Source organism: Alligator sinensis, unplaced genomic scaffold, assembly GCF_000455745.1.
Source record: "Alligator sinensis unplaced genomic scaffold, ASM45574v1 scaffold7_1, whole genome shotgun sequence".
NCBI classification, from domain to species: domain Eukaryota; kingdom Metazoa; phylum Chordata; order Crocodylia; family Alligatoridae; genus Alligator; species Alligator sinensis.
The window spans coordinates 4095819-4113788 of NW_005841843.1; the positions used below are offsets into that span (position 1 = coordinate 4095819).

General features: G+C 38.3%; 1 protein-coding gene across 1 annotated transcript in view; it reads left to right on the top strand.

Annotated features, from left to right (window-relative positions):
- The window catches only part of LOC106722296 (teneurin-2-like), a 91736-nt gene that overhangs the window by 73138 nt on the left and 628 nt on the right, over positions 1 to 17970 (top strand). The window contains exon 2 of the mRNA XM_014520754.2: positions 12134 to 12409. Within this exon, the coding sequence (XP_014376240.2) occupies positions 12134 to 12409 (276 nt within the window). The remainder of the gene's footprint in view (positions 1 to 12133; positions 12410 to 17970) is intronic.

Consider the following 17970-nt stretch of genomic DNA (forward strand, 5'->3'; position numbering starts at 1 on the left):
TTGTTTCTGTAATGTACCTATTGTCGGTAAGACCTTCACTTCATTTTTGAAGACATTTGAAAATTTATTGCCAAACAAGGCAGAGGAATACAGATTGAGAGAGTATATTTAAAGAAGTTGAATACCACCCTGGAGACTTAGATTTATGGCCATACATTCTCTGTGCTATGCTGGGCAGGTCATGTAAGCCCAAGAGCTCATAGTTGGCTGTCAATTTTGTTTCTCTTTTTCTGCATATCCAACAAGAGAAACCTGGAGTCAGATCAGCAGAAATGAGTGTTTTTGGCTGCAACTAAAATTGATTGAATTTATGTTTTCCTCATTTAAAATACTATAAAACAGTTCAGCATTCTGAGAAATGCTCCCTAGTCACTGATTTGGCACCCAAATCAGAGGGGGCAATTTGGGGGTGGGAGGTGGGGAGGAAGCTTGGTCACTGTGCCTCAGCTTCCTAGCTGTAAAATGGGATCATAATACCACTTCACACAAGGCTGTGTCATATCCACTCTGGTGTTCCCATGCAATCTCTGTTAAGTAGGTGTGAATCACTTTATGTTCCATTTGAATGAAAAGTGCTACATATATGTGAGATGGTTAAACTGACTTCTAATTTAAATTGTAAAATGATAACAGAAATGTTTGGCTTTTCAGATATGCAATAGTAGCAACAATCTAATAATACTTTCAAGTACACTTAACTGTTACATATAGTTATAGTTAGTCATCTTTTTACCAATGATCTATTTCTGCATATTGTATCTTTCAAACGCTATTGGCATGGCAGTCATCTATCCCTTTTTCCCCCTGGGACAGTCTGCTTTTCAAGTAGATTTGTCCTCTGGCATCTGAGAGAGCTTTACCATGTGTTAGTCTGTGCTTCATATACACAGCACATTACATTAGCTCCTTTTTCCAGCATCAATTCTTTACTGAACAAGGCAATATATAGGAATTGCATTATTTAAAAAGATGTGATTGATGTGATAATTTTGAGAAATGACAAACTCTGAACTAATATGGAGTCTTGACCACCCTCATAGTCAGAAAGTTTCTCTGCATTGGAGAGAGTCCAGCAGAGGGCAACACAAATGGTTAGGGGGTTGAGGGGTATGACTTATGAAGCGAGGCTGAGGGAACTAGGTGTATTTAGTTTGGAGAAGGGAAGACTAGGGGTGGATTTCATAGCAGCCTTCGACTACCTGAAGAATGGTTTCAATGAGGATGGAGCTAGACTGTTCTCAGGGGTGCCAGATGACGGAGCAATAGTGTCAAGTTGCAGCAAGGGAAGTTTAGGTTAGATATTAGGAAAAAACTCTCACTAGGAGGGTGGTAAAACACTGAAACAGGTTACACAGAGAGTTTGTGGAGTCTCTATGCTTGGAGGTTTTTAAGACACAGCTAGCCAAAGCTTTCACTGGGATGATTTAGTTGGGGATGGTCTCAGTTTGAGGGGAAGGAGTTGGACTAGATGACCTCATGAGGTCCCTTCCAACCCTAATTTTCTATGATTCTGCGATTCTGTCCCCAGCCTAAATTTCCTCTGCTGCAACTTGAGTCTATTACTCCTAGTCCTGTTCCCTACAGCTATAGTGAAAACCCCATCTCCATCCTCTCTCTAATTGTCCTTTAGGTATTTGAAGACCATTATCAAATCCCCTCTCCTCCTCCTCCCCTACCCCAGTCTCCTCTTCTCCAAACTAAATAGCCCTAGCTCTTTCAGACTTTCCAGCTTCCTAGGCTCCCTAATCATTTTTATTGCCCTGAACTGGACTCTTTCCAATCTGTCCACATACTTCATGATTTGCAGGTGACAGTCCTATTGGTAGAACCCAGTATGCTGTTGGCTTTTAGTTGCAAAAAACTCAAAAAAACCCAACAACAAAAAATATGCTGTCAGCTTGCATTCAGCTTATGGTTTACTGTAACCCCCATATTCCTTTCTGTAGTACTGCTTGTTAGCCAACCGTTCTGTATTTGTGCATACATGTATTCCATCCTGAGTTCAGGACTTTTCACTTGTGCTTGTTGAATCTTATCCGATGGGTTGAGGACCCTCCAGTCTATCCAGGTCATTCTGGATCCTAGCCCTGCTTTGCAGTGTCTGCAACTCCACCTAATTGGTGTTGCTGCAAATTTGCTAATCACAGACTCAATTACATCATCCAAATGATTAATGAAGATTAATAAGTACCTGACCCAGAACAGACCCCTGGGGAACCCTACTTGATATGTCCTCACACCTAGACATTGAGCCATTCAAGACTGTCCATTGAGCATTATGATCAAAATAGTTATCTATCCATGTTACAGTCCTTTTGTCTATTATGTATTTCATTAGCTTGTTAAGGAGAATGTTGTGGGAGGCCATGTCAGAAGATTTGCTTAAGTCAAAGTATATCGTAGTTACTGTTCTCCCCCATCCACAGAGGCTGCCACTCATATAACAAAATCAAGTTGGTTAGGCATGACTTGCTTTTGGTGAATCCATGCTGGCTGCTCCTGATCACCTTATTCTCATTTAGGTACTTCACAATAGACTCCTTGAGAATGTGCTTCATAATCTTTTCACGGCTAAGTACAGACAGTCAAAAAGCCTGAGGCAGAATCTGTTCAATCTAGGCAACTTCCCAGCATAGGTTGAACTGATAACCAACTGAACTGACATTCAGTTTCCAATTGGGAAAGTCAGGGGGAGGCCTGCATTGACCCATACCAGGGGGTGCTAGAGCATGTCTCCCAGCCTGCTGGCTATTCCTGGCCCAGTCAAGTCCCCACCCCACAGGAGGTTAAGGAGCCCCCTGTCTGGGTTTCCCATCTTGGGGGAGTCTCCCCCTTAAGAGGTTTCCCCCAGCCTGGGTTCCCTGGCCCAGGCAGCCCTGGGGAGCAGAGGGAAATCCGGGGGGCGGGAGAAGAAGACCTTCCAGCTGGATGCCTGCCCATGCAGCCAAGCATGGGGGCACCAGAGAGCCCCTGCCTTGGGGGCTTCCCCCATGCCAGCCCAGGGTCCCCCAGTCTTAGGACAGCCCCAGGGAGCTGTGGGGAATTTTTCCCCTCCAAAACCCCAGAGCTGCTTCTTTCAGCCCCTGCGAGTCTATGGGATAGCTCCATGCAACCTCAGGGAGTGGAAGGAAATTCTTCCACTCCCCTGCAGCTAGTTTTGTCTCAGACTCACAGCACTGGAGGCAAAACCAGCTGTGGAGGAGCAGGAGAATTTCTCTCTACTCCCTGAGGTTCACAGCAGCTGAGTCAAGCAGATCTGGGTTTTGGCAGGGGAAAAATTCCCCTCAGCTCCCTGGAGCTGCCCTAGGCTGGGGACCCTGAGCTAGGGTGAGGGTAAGCCCCCACGGTGGAGGATCCCTGGTGCCCCCAAGCTGGGCTGCAAAGGCAAGCACCCAGCCAGGAGGACTGTGGGACAGAAGTTCCATTAATTGGTTTGACCTAAATCAGTTGTGTCTGATACTATATTCATCCAGTTTTATCTTAAACCAGTTTTGGCCATTTTGAAACTTGTTTATGTGCACTGAACATCTGTTCTATTACAGGTTTAAACCAGTTTCCAAGTACTTAAACTAGTTTGTGTAACTTCTGTCCCTAGCCCAGGTATCAAGGTCAGACCGACTGGTCTGTAATTCTCTGGATCTGCCTCTTTCACTTTCTTGAAGATAGTCACTATAATTTTTCTTTTCCTATTATCTAGGATCTCACTTGAGCTCCACAATTTCTCAAAGAGGATAGATAATGCCTCTGAAATTACCTCAGCCAATAACTTCAGTGTCCTAAGGTCCATCCCACCTGGTCCTGCCAACTTGAAAGCACTTGGCTTCCCTAAGTGATGCTTAACCTGTTCTTCTACTACTCTAGGCTGTTCGCTGATGCTAACCATGCTGATCATCTGATAGTTGCCTGTCTAGAATCAGTTTAAAAATGCATTAAATACTTTAGCCTTCTCTGCATCATTCATAACTAGATTGCTCCTGCATTCCCTAAGGAATGTTTTTTCTGGTGGTGCTCTTACTTTCGCTGGATTTGTAGACTGTCCCCTCGCCCTCTTTTTTTTTTTTTTTTTTTTTTTTTTTTTTTTTTTTTCCTTTTATGGTCCTTTCCAGTTGCATCTCAAATAGTGCTTTGGCCTTCCTAGTTTTCTCCCTGCATGCCTATGCAATACTCATATACTCTTCTATGGTAGTATGACCAGGTTTTCACTTTTTATAGGATGACTTTTTGAGTTTTAAACTCAGTGAAGGGATTGCTGTCTAGCCAGGCTGACCTCCTGTTACACTTCCCTTTCCCATTCTTCTGTTGCCTCAGGACAGGTTCATAAGCACCCCTAAAAGGGCCTTCTTAAAATACAGCCAGCTGTCCTAGACTCCATTACCCTTCAGACTTGCTTCCCAGGGGATCCCGCCCAACAGTTCTTGAGTTTGCTGAAGTCTGCTTTCCTGAATTCCAGTGTCTTTATTCTCCTGTTCTCCTTCTTCCCTTAGGATCTTAAATTCTGTCATTTTGTGGTCTCTGTCACCCAAATTTCCTTCCACCTTCACATTCTCAACCAATTTGTCCCTGTTTGTGAGCAGCAAGTTGAGAAGAGCTTTCCCCGCTAGTGTGTCTGTGTACCATCTATATCAAAAACTTATCCCCAGGACACTCCAAGAATCTACTGGACTGCTTGTGCACTGCTGTACAGTATTTTACTCTCAATAGCAAATAAGATGATCTGTAAATGTGAAACAGACATTAAAAAGTGTGTCCATATTAAAGGAATTTGTTTTAGTAGAAAAGTCATAAATGCCAGAGGACAACAATCAGATTCTTGTTTTTTCTCACTTTTCTAAGTGTTTTCATCCTCTTTCTTGGGACAAGTCTAGAGCATCTGATAATGTATAATTAATATTAGTATTAAATAAAAAAAATGGTTTGAAATGAGGTGAAGAAGGTAGTCCTGAAAGACCTAAAATAGGAAGATAAATTGAAAAGGCAATGATTCTTTACCTTAGAAAGAAGACAAATAAAAGGGAGCATGGTAAAAGCTTATCAAACTGAAATATATAGAAAAAGTACAATGAGAAGGTATGTTCTTCGTTTATCATGGCACAAGGACATGCAATGAAATTTGAAGTATAGGTTCAAAACTAATAAAAAATCCTTTTTTCATACAACATAACATAATTAGTTCATGAAACACTGTTGCAAGAAATCAGAGAGGCCAGGAATCTGGAAAGATTGTATATTTTATATAGTTATCAAGAATATCGTTTTTTATAACAAAAATGTTGTTAGGGGTCAAGCCTCCTGCTTCTGGCCTAAACCTATCTTTAATCATTAGATAACAGGATAATAATATCATGTATAAAGGAGATTATTCTACATCTACCTGTACCTGAATTCTTATCCTTTCCTCTGTCAGATGTATAATGCTGAATGAGAAGGACTTTCAGTATGGAAATTCATGTATTCTTTTACTTTAATGTCTGTTGTGGGGTCCCCCCAGGAGAGTGCTTCCTAGGATCCCTTGGCCTTGTCTGGTCTCTGAGAGTACCCCCTGAAACCAGTGTGGCTTCTAGAGCAATGGAAGAGCTTTTCTTCATACTCTCAGACCCAGGTCTTTCAGTCCCTGACCCTCCTTGGATGTCTATGGCTCTGGGTCAAGGAGGTAGCTTTCAGTTCCTCAGAAAGGGATTTTATCTCTTGTTAGGGAGAAAAGGCAACCCAGAATTCCAAGTAACAAAACTTCTCTTCAATGAAAGCATTTACTTGGCGCAAAGGCCACCCAGCCAGATGTTTCCTGCACCTTTCAAAGGGTTGAGCAGTTCCTCTGTCCCCAGCCCAACCCAACCAGCCCTAAACACCCTAAAGTTAATCAACTGTTCCCTAACCAGTCTGTACAAAAGGAGCCCCAAAGCTGCTCCATTGGTCTCTGTTTTCAGCCTCTCCTTGTAACCAGGCACTCTGCGGTTCACAGTGACTTAGCCATGGTCATACTTATCTCCTTCAGCTTCCCTAGGGTTTCCTGGGTGTCACCTAGAGCTCTCACTTTGATGTAAATAAGGATATTAAAGGTCTTATAGGTGGATATATTTTGTCATCTAAGTCAGCAATTCTGACTTCACTGTTCCTCTAACCCAGGGGTGGGCAAAATGTGGCCCGGGGGTTGGATGTGGCCCGCCAGACCATTCTGTCTGGCCCACGGGGCCCCCGCAAAATTTAGAAAATGAATATTTATCTGCCCCTGGCTGCCTATCATGCAGTCCTCAATGGCTTGCCAAAACTCAGGAAGCGGCCCTCTGTCCAAAATAATTTCCCGCCCCTGCCTAACCCATTCTTTTCTTGTCATAAGTTAGCTAAGAGATACTAAGTCATACAACATTACTATTTCATGAATTTAGTTAATACAAAAACATTACAATAAAACCCATCCTCTGTCACACTATTAACCAACTGAACTTCTCTCTACGACTGAGGTGAAAATACCCCTTGCTGATATTTTACTCTTTTTTTTCCCTTTTCAGTTTACTGTGCTTGTGAAGAGATTGTCCATCACTAATTTATCACACCCTTTGGGAGTATTTGTATATCTAAATAAGTATTTAGCATATTATATAAAGTAGTAGTAGTAAAAAGTATTCTTGACAATATGGATTAGTATATTGTAAACTAACTGAAAATTAAATTGGGCTGCAAAGCTGCTTTTGTTCTGTACTGTGAAAACTCAGGATGTGAAATGGGTACTCCATTTATTCTTTAAATAAACATATTTTACTTTCAGAATAAAAGCTTCATTCTTTCAGCCAACTGTTGTTTTGTACATTTTTAGCTTTATACCCAATATGCCTAAATATATATATTTATATATATATAATTATTTTATATATTAAATGGTTTGTTAATGTCACTGGAACCCTACTGCACATAATGTCACTGGAACCCTAGTGTACAATTGGAGCTGGCAAATAAAAGAATACGATATTAATGAACAAGATTACTTAATTAAGAAGATTATATCTGGTAGGAAACACTATAGGAAAGATTATGTGAGTGTTCCTATTTCTTTTTTCCGGATGATTAAGAAAGAATGGAAATTCAATGAAAAGAAAAACAACAATTTTTTAAAACTATATAAAGGAATATTTTTATACATTTTCCACAATTAATCCGTGAAATGTATTTCCAAGAGGTATCACAAGTAGGTATCATCTCCATAGGATCCAAAAAAGATTAGATAGTTGTATGGGAATCAGAACATGGTTATGCTAAATGGAATTCCAAAAAATAAATAAATTAAAAAAAATTGGAAGAGATATAGCTTTATATTTAATGACACTCTGTAATAAATCTATACCAGGGGTGTCAAACTCATCTGGGACCCTTGGCTGATTCAGGGCTGTGAGGCTCCTTGCAGGCCAGATCCAATCCAGGGCATGAGGACTCTTGTAATGGCCACAATGGCAGCAGCAGCATGGTGCAGGGTCAAGTGGTGGGGGCAGTACAGTATCTGGCATGAGGCAGCATTGGTGCAGGGTCTGATAGGAGTGGTAGCAGCAGTGGGGAGGAAGTGGTGCAGGGACTGCAGTGCAAGCTCCAGAAGGGGTGGGATGAGGGGTGGTGCAGGGTTCAACAAATGAGGGGGGAGCACAGGGTCTGATGGAGGCCAGGGCATAGTGCAGGGTCTGGCAGCTGCTGAAGTACTGGGGGCACAGGAGTGCAGGGTCCAGCAGAGAGAAACCTGGCTTGCCACCAATGGCCATGTCCAGTGAGGCCAAAGGGCCCAACTTCTAGTTCTAAACTTCGTTTAGTTGTACACTGTCCTCATAGGATTTTTCACACCTTTACATGTAGCATCTGATACTTACTAGCATTTGGTAAAGGATTCCAAGCCACAGTGACAAGTAGTTTGATCCAGGCCCATGTATCTATCCCTCAATCTGACTCTCAATTTGTATATAGCTTCCTCTCTTTACCTCTGAAAACCACATGCATTTTTGCAAAATTCTCACTTAATTAAAGCAAAAATGAGCAAAAAAGTGAGTTCTATTTCACTTCCTATACTACTACCATTTATATTTGAGAAAATAATGTAAGCAACCATCTTAAATTCACTTGTGGCGTCAAATGTTATAGTTTGTTTAGTACGTCAGCACCGAATGCTAATTAGAGTGAAATCATCTGGACATTTAAAGGCTATTAAATTCTACAGAGTATCATTAACATATTTTACTGGGTTTGTAAAACAGCATTATTAAACAAATATATTCATAATTGTCTGAGTTCACACACTTATATTACCAACAAACAAGGAAATAGTTTATAAGTTTTACTACACTTCTTTTGTTGTAGGTTGGGAATGGGTGTAGAGTCTTACTAAATTCAGAGTGCTCTATACTGATGATGTCCTATTCAGAATGTGTCAGACTTGAAGGTTTCAGCTCACATCAGTTTACGTGCATTTCCTTGGTTTATTGTGAATAATTTCATACCACTGAGTTTCTTTTTTGAATGATTTGCATTCAGTATGGCAGAGACAACATTCAAAACAGTTCGTAAGTTTCTGTTAAATGTATTCTGCACAATTTGCAAGCAGTGACTGAAATTAACAAGAGTATGTTCAATCAGGAAGACCAGCCTTATGACCAACTGCCACAAGTTTCATTATGAACCTAAAATGGAGTACTGAAACTATTCTTAAAGAATCCCTGCCTAGGTAGGGGTGACAAAATTCTCCTTCAAATTTTCCTGAAAGTACTATGAGTAAAAATAAGTTTCTCACAAAATGTGGATATTTTCTTTCCAATATTGAGTTCCACATGGTTTGCCATTTCTCTTTAGATACCATAATTTTAAAAATACATATCACAGCTCCCTTCAATGATTTAACCATGAGGTGAATTCAAATAAGAATATATTCAATTGAGAACAATTGGGTTAATTTGCTATAATTAAGTCCTGTGGGAAATGAAGTGACTTTTCTGTCTTTGTATTTTTTCTTTTTATCTCATTTTTAAACATCGCACCTAAAGATTTGCTGCTTTAGAAGTAGTCACTCTCCATTTTTATTTCATTAACTCACAACTTCTATAATCACCTTCCCCAGACACTGTGTTGCAGTGACCCTCCTCCTCTCTGTAATCACCTTACCCAGACACTGTGTTGCAGTGACCCTCCTCCTTTCAGAAGAATCTAGCAATCTGTTAGTGCTGGTAGAAGTTGAGTGTCTTCGGAGTAAAGCAAAGGGTTTTTCCTTTGAGTGGTGAAGAAACTTGCTATCTCGGGAGCACTTCCAACCCCTGCTTGCTAAGGAAACACCTCAGTCCTTCTCAAAGAGAAATCACTTCCTGCTCTTTAACTGATATGTTAGGAGATAAAGGTTAAGTAGAATAAAACCTCTTTTGTATAGATTTTAATACAACTCAGGTCCCAAAATGTTTTGTACAGTTAAGTGACATTGTGGGGTTAGGAAAAGCCTTATAAAGATGGATAAATTGGGTATTTTTTTAATAATACGTTATCTGACTTGCTTAACCCATGGAAGTGAAATTGCCATTCTTTTTAAGAACTGATTAATGAAGTTTATTTATTAATAGAAAACATTTCAAGACTTTAAAAAGACTTATATATAGTCTATACTTACCTGTATATTTATCTGTATGTCCTTTTTGGTATCTATATATGGAAAGAGAGAAGCGTCAATAGGAAATAAAAATGCTATAATGAAAGCACAAACTTCACAATCAGTTGCATTGTAAGCAATATGAATTAAATAGTCCACAGCTGTAGTGATATAAATCTGTTTTTTTTGTTTTTAGCCTAGCTTGAAGAATTCCAAAATCAGTAGAGCTGGGAGACTGCTGAATATTTCTGTGTATTTTTAAAGGGCCCTGTGCATTTATTACTGTATGGAAAGAACTATCATTAGAAATGAGTTGCAAGTCCATACTTAGCCAGTAGGGCTGTGCAAAGCTTTGGAACAAGATTTGGATTTGGCGATGATTTGGAGGCCAAATCTATTAATCCAAATTGAATCGCTAGAAGCTTTAGGCTTTCCGAATCAATTTGGAGCTTCCGAATCTATTTGGAAAAGATTTGGTGATTTGGAGATTCAGCCATTGGGTATAATGGGGAATCAATGAAATATCTATAACTTTGTTGTTTTTTGTCTGGTTTGCATTAAACTTGCAGGGGTGGTAGACCCTGCTGAGGGGGTTTCTGGGAAACTGCACCTTAAGCTGCTGACAAGTAAAACTCATGACATGAGTGACACTCTGTGTGTGTTAAGGCACAGGGGGGTGAAAACTGCAGACTGCTAGCCCCTACTGCAGCCACAAGGCCTGCCAGCTGTCAAGGAAAGCTACTGTGGGGTGAAAACTACGGGGATGGTAGCTTTTGCTGAGGCCATAAAGCCTGCCAAGTTTCAAGTAGATAGGTGCAGGGGTTTCTGGGAAACTGCACCTTAAGCTGCTGACAAGTAAAACTCATGACATGAGTGACACTCTGTGTGTGTTAAGGCACAGGGGGGTGAAAACTGCAGACTGCTAGCCCCTACTGCAGCCACAAGGCCTGCCAGCTGTCAAGGAGATAAGTGCAGGGACGGTCTGGGGTCCTGCACCGCTGGCCTCAGGCAGGCAAAACTCATGACATGTGTGCTTGTGGAACTGTGTGTGTGTTCAGATGTGCCCTTCCTGGTGCTGGAGCCTCTGAACAACATGACAGTGTGACTCCGTGAGGTGGCCTCCTCCCTTACAGCCTTGGCTTGGTCCACCACTGTAAACGACGACAGGTCAAAATAACTGAGCTGGCTTAACACCAATAGCACCAGCAGCATCAAAGGTATCCAGATGGGACTGTCACAGAGCCTTTCTTTTTATAAGGGAATTGACAGCAAGAAATAAAGATGTTGTGTTGGATATATGCTACTCGTGGTGTGTGATGGATTATCTTGTGTTTTTATGTTTATATGTTATGTTTATGTTTATTATGAAAAAACAGAAATAGAAAAATATATCTTAGAATATATCTTAAAATATATCATGCCCTCATGAGAGGCTACCAACCCTGTAAGTTTCATCCAAATCATCCAAAAGACAACAAAGGTATAGATATTTCATTGATTCCCCATTATACCGTATGGCCGAATCTCTGAATCGCCAAATCTTTCCCAAATCAATTCAGAAAAGTGATTTGAATCTTTAAATTGAATTGACCGAATCCGAATTGGCTGAATCCAAATAGGATAGTTGCCTGTTTGCACAGGCCTGTTACCTTTAGGAATCTGCAAGTGCAACCTGTCTGCTTAGTTATATTATGAACTGCTAGAAACCACCTTATTTTGTCATAAATTCCAGAAGTTTTGCCTCCAGACATTACAGTCTTACCACTTAGGTTGCTTGTGCTATACTATTAATACAAAAATATTGTGGGTAGAGGATGCTGCTATAAAAAAAAAAAGCATGATAATCGTGATGAGAAGCATCTCATTAAGATATAGTAGAAATATCAAAATATCTAACCTAACTTCAACTTCATGTTAAAACTACTAGTAACACTAGTAACTAGTTAGTAGTGATGCTAGTAATATTTTTTCTAGAATATATCACATTCAGTGTTTTACTATTCCAGATGATTTTGCATTCTTCAACTTTTTCAACTAAGCTATATTAAATATTCATTTAAAAATTAAAACATTAAAATCATAATTTTAAATCCATTTGGGGCTTTCACTTAATTTAGAAACATTTTGGTATAGTGGGGTCAACTGTCAAGGTCAGAACCAAGACCCCAGTCTTGCAAACACCATGCTGTGTGTAATATAAAAACACCAGGTCTTTAAGACTGCTTGTGACCTTGATATTAACCATGATCCTAAAGGATTACAGGATGAGGGAAAATATGAGGGGAAAAACTCATGTCATGTTTTCAGACTTTACTTTTTTGTTTTGTGTATTTTACTTATCATTTCTACAATGCCATATGCTTCTAATGAGGCCTGAAAACCTTACAAAACCATAGCTCTTCTTACATAATGTATTACTAAGGCATAATAGTGCATATATTTATGAAGTAATGAACGTGTGTAACTTTAATTTTTAAAGTAATTTAGCTTTAAATTCTTCCCTGTTTTTGTTTTGTTTTAATGTTCCCCTAGGAACCAACTTCACCCTGGCAGAACTTGGAATCTGTGAACCCTCTCCCCATCGAAGTGGTTACTGCTCAGACATAGGAATACTTCATCAAGGTTATTCCTTGAGTACTGGGTCTGATGCTGACTCAGATACAGAGGGAGGAATGTCTCCAGAGCATGCTATAAGGCTGTGGGGAAGAGGAATAAAATCCAGGCGCAGTTCTGGTCTCTCGAGTCGTGAAAATTCAGCCCTTACACTGACTGACTCTGACAATGAAAATAAGTCAGATGAGGAAAATGGTAGGCCTCTTTCTTTTACTATATGTCATAATATACCTGTGTAAGTGTGAAATGTAAAGATGCCCCAGAATTGTATATATATAACCGAGAGTATGTTTTATATTATTATAAACATTACTAGATCAGACATTATAGCATAAACATAACTTTCACTTTTTAAATGCTGTTTCTATACTCTAGAGAACTCGTGACCTATATCTAGAAAAGCATTCAGTAAGTTCTTAGGTATTGGTTTTGATAACATTTCTCATTATGATGTCTTCCAAATACTAGCTTTTTATGCTTCAATCTAGATAGCAATACTTTGCATGCATGTTGTCCACCAAACTTCAGGTAGAATCTGTGGACGTTAATTTTATAATGTCAGCAGTGAACAAACTTGTCAGGGGAAAAAATGTATGTGATATTTATATAAAGCATGAAATAAGATGAATAGTTTTCAGTATACTAACAGCATATAAATTGTCAAATGTAATTGGAGTGGATTTGAGTCCTGTGGGCATATTTTCATGAAATTATTAAGCTTTATATGTATCAGAGGTGGTTAATCATTAAAGGTAAGTATACAAGAGGTTCTGTTAACCAGATCTGTGCGTCAAAGTGATATGTACCTATATCTGTTTAATATAGTTTCTTATCTTTTTAACTAAAACAGGGAAAAAAAGATAAATTACACAATGCAGAACCAATGCATGAAAAACACATGGGCATTGTTTTGTACTACTTGAGCTAATTGCCCCTTGAAATGTTTACAAACCATTTAAATATTTTCTTATAAAGCAATTTTAAATTTGTCACAGCAAAACTGTGTGACTACATTTTTTTAAAAATAGAGCTGGTAAAGAGCTTGCTGTGAGGAGCAGTGCAGAGCATCCATTAATTCTCCATCCTATGGTGTGGGCAGAGAAGGAGCCCAAGTCACTTTACAAAATGAAACAAAACCAAGTTTAATTCTAAAGTGAGCTATTTTAAGAAGATAAGGAGAAACCCCAACAATGCTGCCATATAAAGCAGCTGCTTGACACCAGCTACTGTAATAGATTCCCTTTTACACTATCTGTTTCATTTAAAACTGTACTTTTATGGAACATTCAGCTATTTCAGTTACTCATCAGAAGAGAGTCTTTCTTTCTTTTTTTTATTCTAAGCTTTTTTTTACCTGACTTGAATTCTTAATATATTAAAGTGATAGTCTTTCATTCTTTCTTTTTTTTTCAATCTCAAGAGTGCCAATGTGTTAGTCATATACAAAGAAAGCAAACAGTTGTGTAAGAAAGCAAACCTATTCTAGCCAGTGATTTGATTTGCTTTAATGCTGTCATTAAAAGAGTGTTTTCAGGGGACCAAATGTCACTTCTGTCAGCATCCTCAGTGATCTGACCCAAAGTCCACTGAAGACAATACAACCATTGACTTTAAGGAGGCTTTGCATGAGGGTCCATATATTCAGTACTTCAAATGAATGTATGTGGACTACTGAAGTTTTGTCTTAGTACAATTGATCTCAGTCTTTGGGCTTGCCATCTAATTTTATTGAGATCAATGTTTGTTTCATTGACCTCAGTGGAAGCAAGATTTAACTTGCAACGTTTTTCACCATTTGAACATATCTATGCAGATATCCCTGGTTTTGATCAGATAATGGATTTCTTTTTAGTTGTGCTTTTTATGAAATACCAACTATTATGAATTTGACAATAGATAACAATGAATGAATTTCGAAAAGGTAATTTTTGAAATTGTAATGTTAACTAAATAAGGAAAGACATGTAATGAAATACAGGCAAAGTACAAGGGATACGTTAATTTAATCTTTAATGTTCATTATTAGCATTTTATTTAGTAAGGATTTCATGACATATGTTTGTATGTTTGCTTATAAAATATTCACACAAATTTGAAATAACTATTTTACAAGCAGAGGTGTTAACTTGAGTAAATTTTTTTTAGGCTTTCTGTCTGACAAACCCTGTTTAGCTCAGGAAAATCAATGCTTTTTCACATCACTGATTTTATGAAGTTTGGGGATGTATTATCATATAGATTGACAGTTGCCCCACTGGTTCAGTACCACAGCGTGGACACTTACAAAGCCATCATTAATTTCTCACGCTTGTGCCCAGCAATGGTTTCCTACATAATAAACACTGTGTCCTTCAGAACCAAATCAATAACCTGTTAGGTATGCTTCTCTTGAAGAGGAAGTAACAAGAATCTATACTTTAAGAGAAATGCACTCTCCAATACAATTTAAAGTATTCAGGAGATAGAGGCATAAAACAGACATTTCTCTGAATGGAATTTTATTCTTTTGCACCTAACCACATTAGGTGAACTCATGATGCATAGATTTCATTGAATTTATTTAAAGTACTGTGTGCTCTCTTTTCCTGACATGGTTCAGTTCCTGCGTTACAACATACTATTTCAGCTGTAAAAAGGTGACATTTTTTAGACTGAGCTGCTAATCACAAATGATATCATTCTACCTCAAAATAATAAACTCAATTTTCATTTAATATTAAATCGGTTTTGGCATTCACTACTTTTCCACATAGTATAGAAAAAGCTTAATTGCCATAAATCACTTTTCAAGATTTTGCACTAATTCAAAACCATCTACAGAGCTTATGACCACTTGCTTCATTTTTAGAATTGGTATAATTCTGTCTTAAATCAGAATTATGTGAGCCTTAAAATATTAGCAAGTTTGAACCGTCTGTTGATCAATGAAAAATAATATAAACTGATCATGCTAAGTATTTCCTGACAGAAAAGCATATTGAAGATCCATTTTGAAAAGTAACACTTTTATTTTTACAGTTCTGACTATTTATCTTATATTAGATCTTGAAATTCAGTATTGTATCTTCAAATATAACTTTTACTGGTGACTGCATGTTGCCATCTGTTTTTGAGAGAAAGCAATATAGACTATAGAAGGGCAAAATATAGAATATAGAAGGGCAAAACTGTATAGAATATAGAAGGGCAAAACTTGAAGTCCTTGGTAACCCTGATCAGTTCAGTTCTGAGCTTCTTGTCATCTGAATCATTATAAGTAGCTTATCCAAAAATGATCAATCAAATTAATTTTTTTTAGAAACATATCTCACGTATGATATATCATAAGGTTGATAAGCAGAGAAGAATAAGCTTTTTGAAACCACAAGTATGTTGTATAGGCTATTAGGATCAAGTGGATCTTCAGTGTTGACCTTCATTTTAAGTAGTGTTGTTGACTTAAAAGTGAGGTACAACTCACTATATATAAGTATAGAGAATATGGTCCTTAAAGCATATGGGTCAGAACTTAGATGTTCTAAATCTGTGTACCTCCAGATATGTCCTCTAATATCAAAGGACAGTACTAGTTTATACCCAGCTGATCTTTTGAATGAATTAACCCTGGTTTGGAGTTACAGAATTGTGTCTTGTTCCTCATGTGCTGAACTATTCATATGAGTGAGGTTGCATATTTAGGCCTTCATATTCTATTTTGTGAAAGCAGAAAAGATTAACCTTAGAAGTAGTTTGGCTAGTAATGAAAAAAATGCATGCTGAAAGGATCATTAACATTTGCTTGATGTATCAATACTGTAAATTGTTTAATCCAAAATGAAGAGTTAATTCCCTTCCCCTACCTCTCTAATAAAGACTATAATTATACTTCTTATTTACAAGATGAATGGAAATTTTGATTAGTATCAACTCCTATTATTGTTCTGTGATCGGGAGGTTAAAAGAGTCTGCAAAGTGATTATCTAAACTTGTGCATGGCCTACTACACTGATGGAATGCAGAAACTAACTTTCCTTGTTAAGGGTCTAAAATGGCCATTGTGGCACCTAAGAACTTCTGGAGTACAACAATGTTCTGACCAACCTCTATATTTGCAAAGTGGCAAAAAAATAACAGAATGGAACTGGCTACACTAGCTTTATGATACATGGATTTTTCTCCAGGAATAAATCCTTAGCTAGTTGAGTTGGTTTATTTGTACCACCAAAATATAAAATGTATGCTACTCAAGTTCCTCTACAGCGCCATATCAAGGTCTTTCCTGTTAAGTAGCATTTTGAACCAAGTAATATCTTGCTAGTAATCATGGTTCTCAATGTATCATGAACATAGTTATCAAGAGAACAATCAGCAGCCGTCTTGAAAACAAATCATTTTCATGTTTACGGGTAGAGTTCAAACACCACTTTCAAAGGTAAGGAATAGACGTTAGATGTAACGTATGTTTGGGAGCAGTCAGCTGCCCTTCTTTCTTACTGGGATTCAGTTTCATAGTGTTATTAGATATGCGGTGTTGGATATCACGGAGGTAGCAAGATCAAACTTTCATTAAGGTGATTAGCAGGAAGAGCTAAACAAACCTGAGTGGCAGTAGCATAACAAAGAAAACATAGTCTGGAATGATAGAAATAGGAGATAGCATGTAGTGTCAAGTGGAGACTAGTAGTGTGTCACAACAGATGCTGAAATGAACAAGTAGAATGCAGATATACCTACAAGGAAAATCTTTCAAGATGTGGATTTAAATAAAATTAAATTATATCATTATAATGAGAATAACTAATGACAGTGTAAAAGATGACAGTGGCATGCTACCTCATGTAGAACTGATGTCTTCTTTTTTTCAGGGGTATTATAATAATGCACCTGCATGTCAAGTCACCGAGTTAAGGTGACCGTATTTGGTTTTAGCTGTTATTCTTCTACATTGGCACCTTGACTATAACTAATGTTATCAATGGGAATAATAGAATGTAACATATCGTTGTATTTTTTCACAGTGCAACTTCTATTTGGCATTACAATAAAACATCAAACATTTCAGATTTTTTTTTAAAACGTCCTCCCCCTTTTCTCATGTATGTGTCAGAAAGAATATGTATATAATACATTTAAGAGTAAAGGCAGGAACAAAAAGAGGAAAATTAACCTATATCAAACTTAACTAGAGCAAGGAAAATATTTCAGTGTTTTACTATGCTAATCTGTGCTTGCATGCATTTTAAACATGTTCACTATACTATGATTAAAGATAATTACATGTGTATAAACAAGGATCTACAGATAGGGATTGATTGTTGTTTTGAACCCTCAGATGTTGTGGCAATAGATTGAGGGACTCTAGTTGGGGGGATAAAGGAACTTGGTGAATGTTGAGGTATCACATCTGTTTACAGGTTGATGGGAAGTTGTGGCCCAGACCTTTTTCTATGTTGCTTTCAAACCTTTGGTTGACTTTGCACCCCATTCTGAGTGAGGCTAGCTTTTGCACAGAACCTTTGTAAGCATGAGTATTGGCTCAGAAGCTCTTCTCCTGAGTTCCCAGTGCTTCAAGTTCGTTGTTCCAAGAAAAGCCACCGGGCTTCCTTATCTCAGGAGTTTCAGATTGCAATTGTCATAAAGTTGCCTACCATGTGTTTTTTTTCCAAGTCTGATAACTTAGGAGGTGTTCAGTCCAGTCACAGCCCCCCCTTCAACTCCCTGGACTTGGATATCTGCTAATTTCCTTCCGTTATGAGATTCTGAGGCTCTGCCACTCC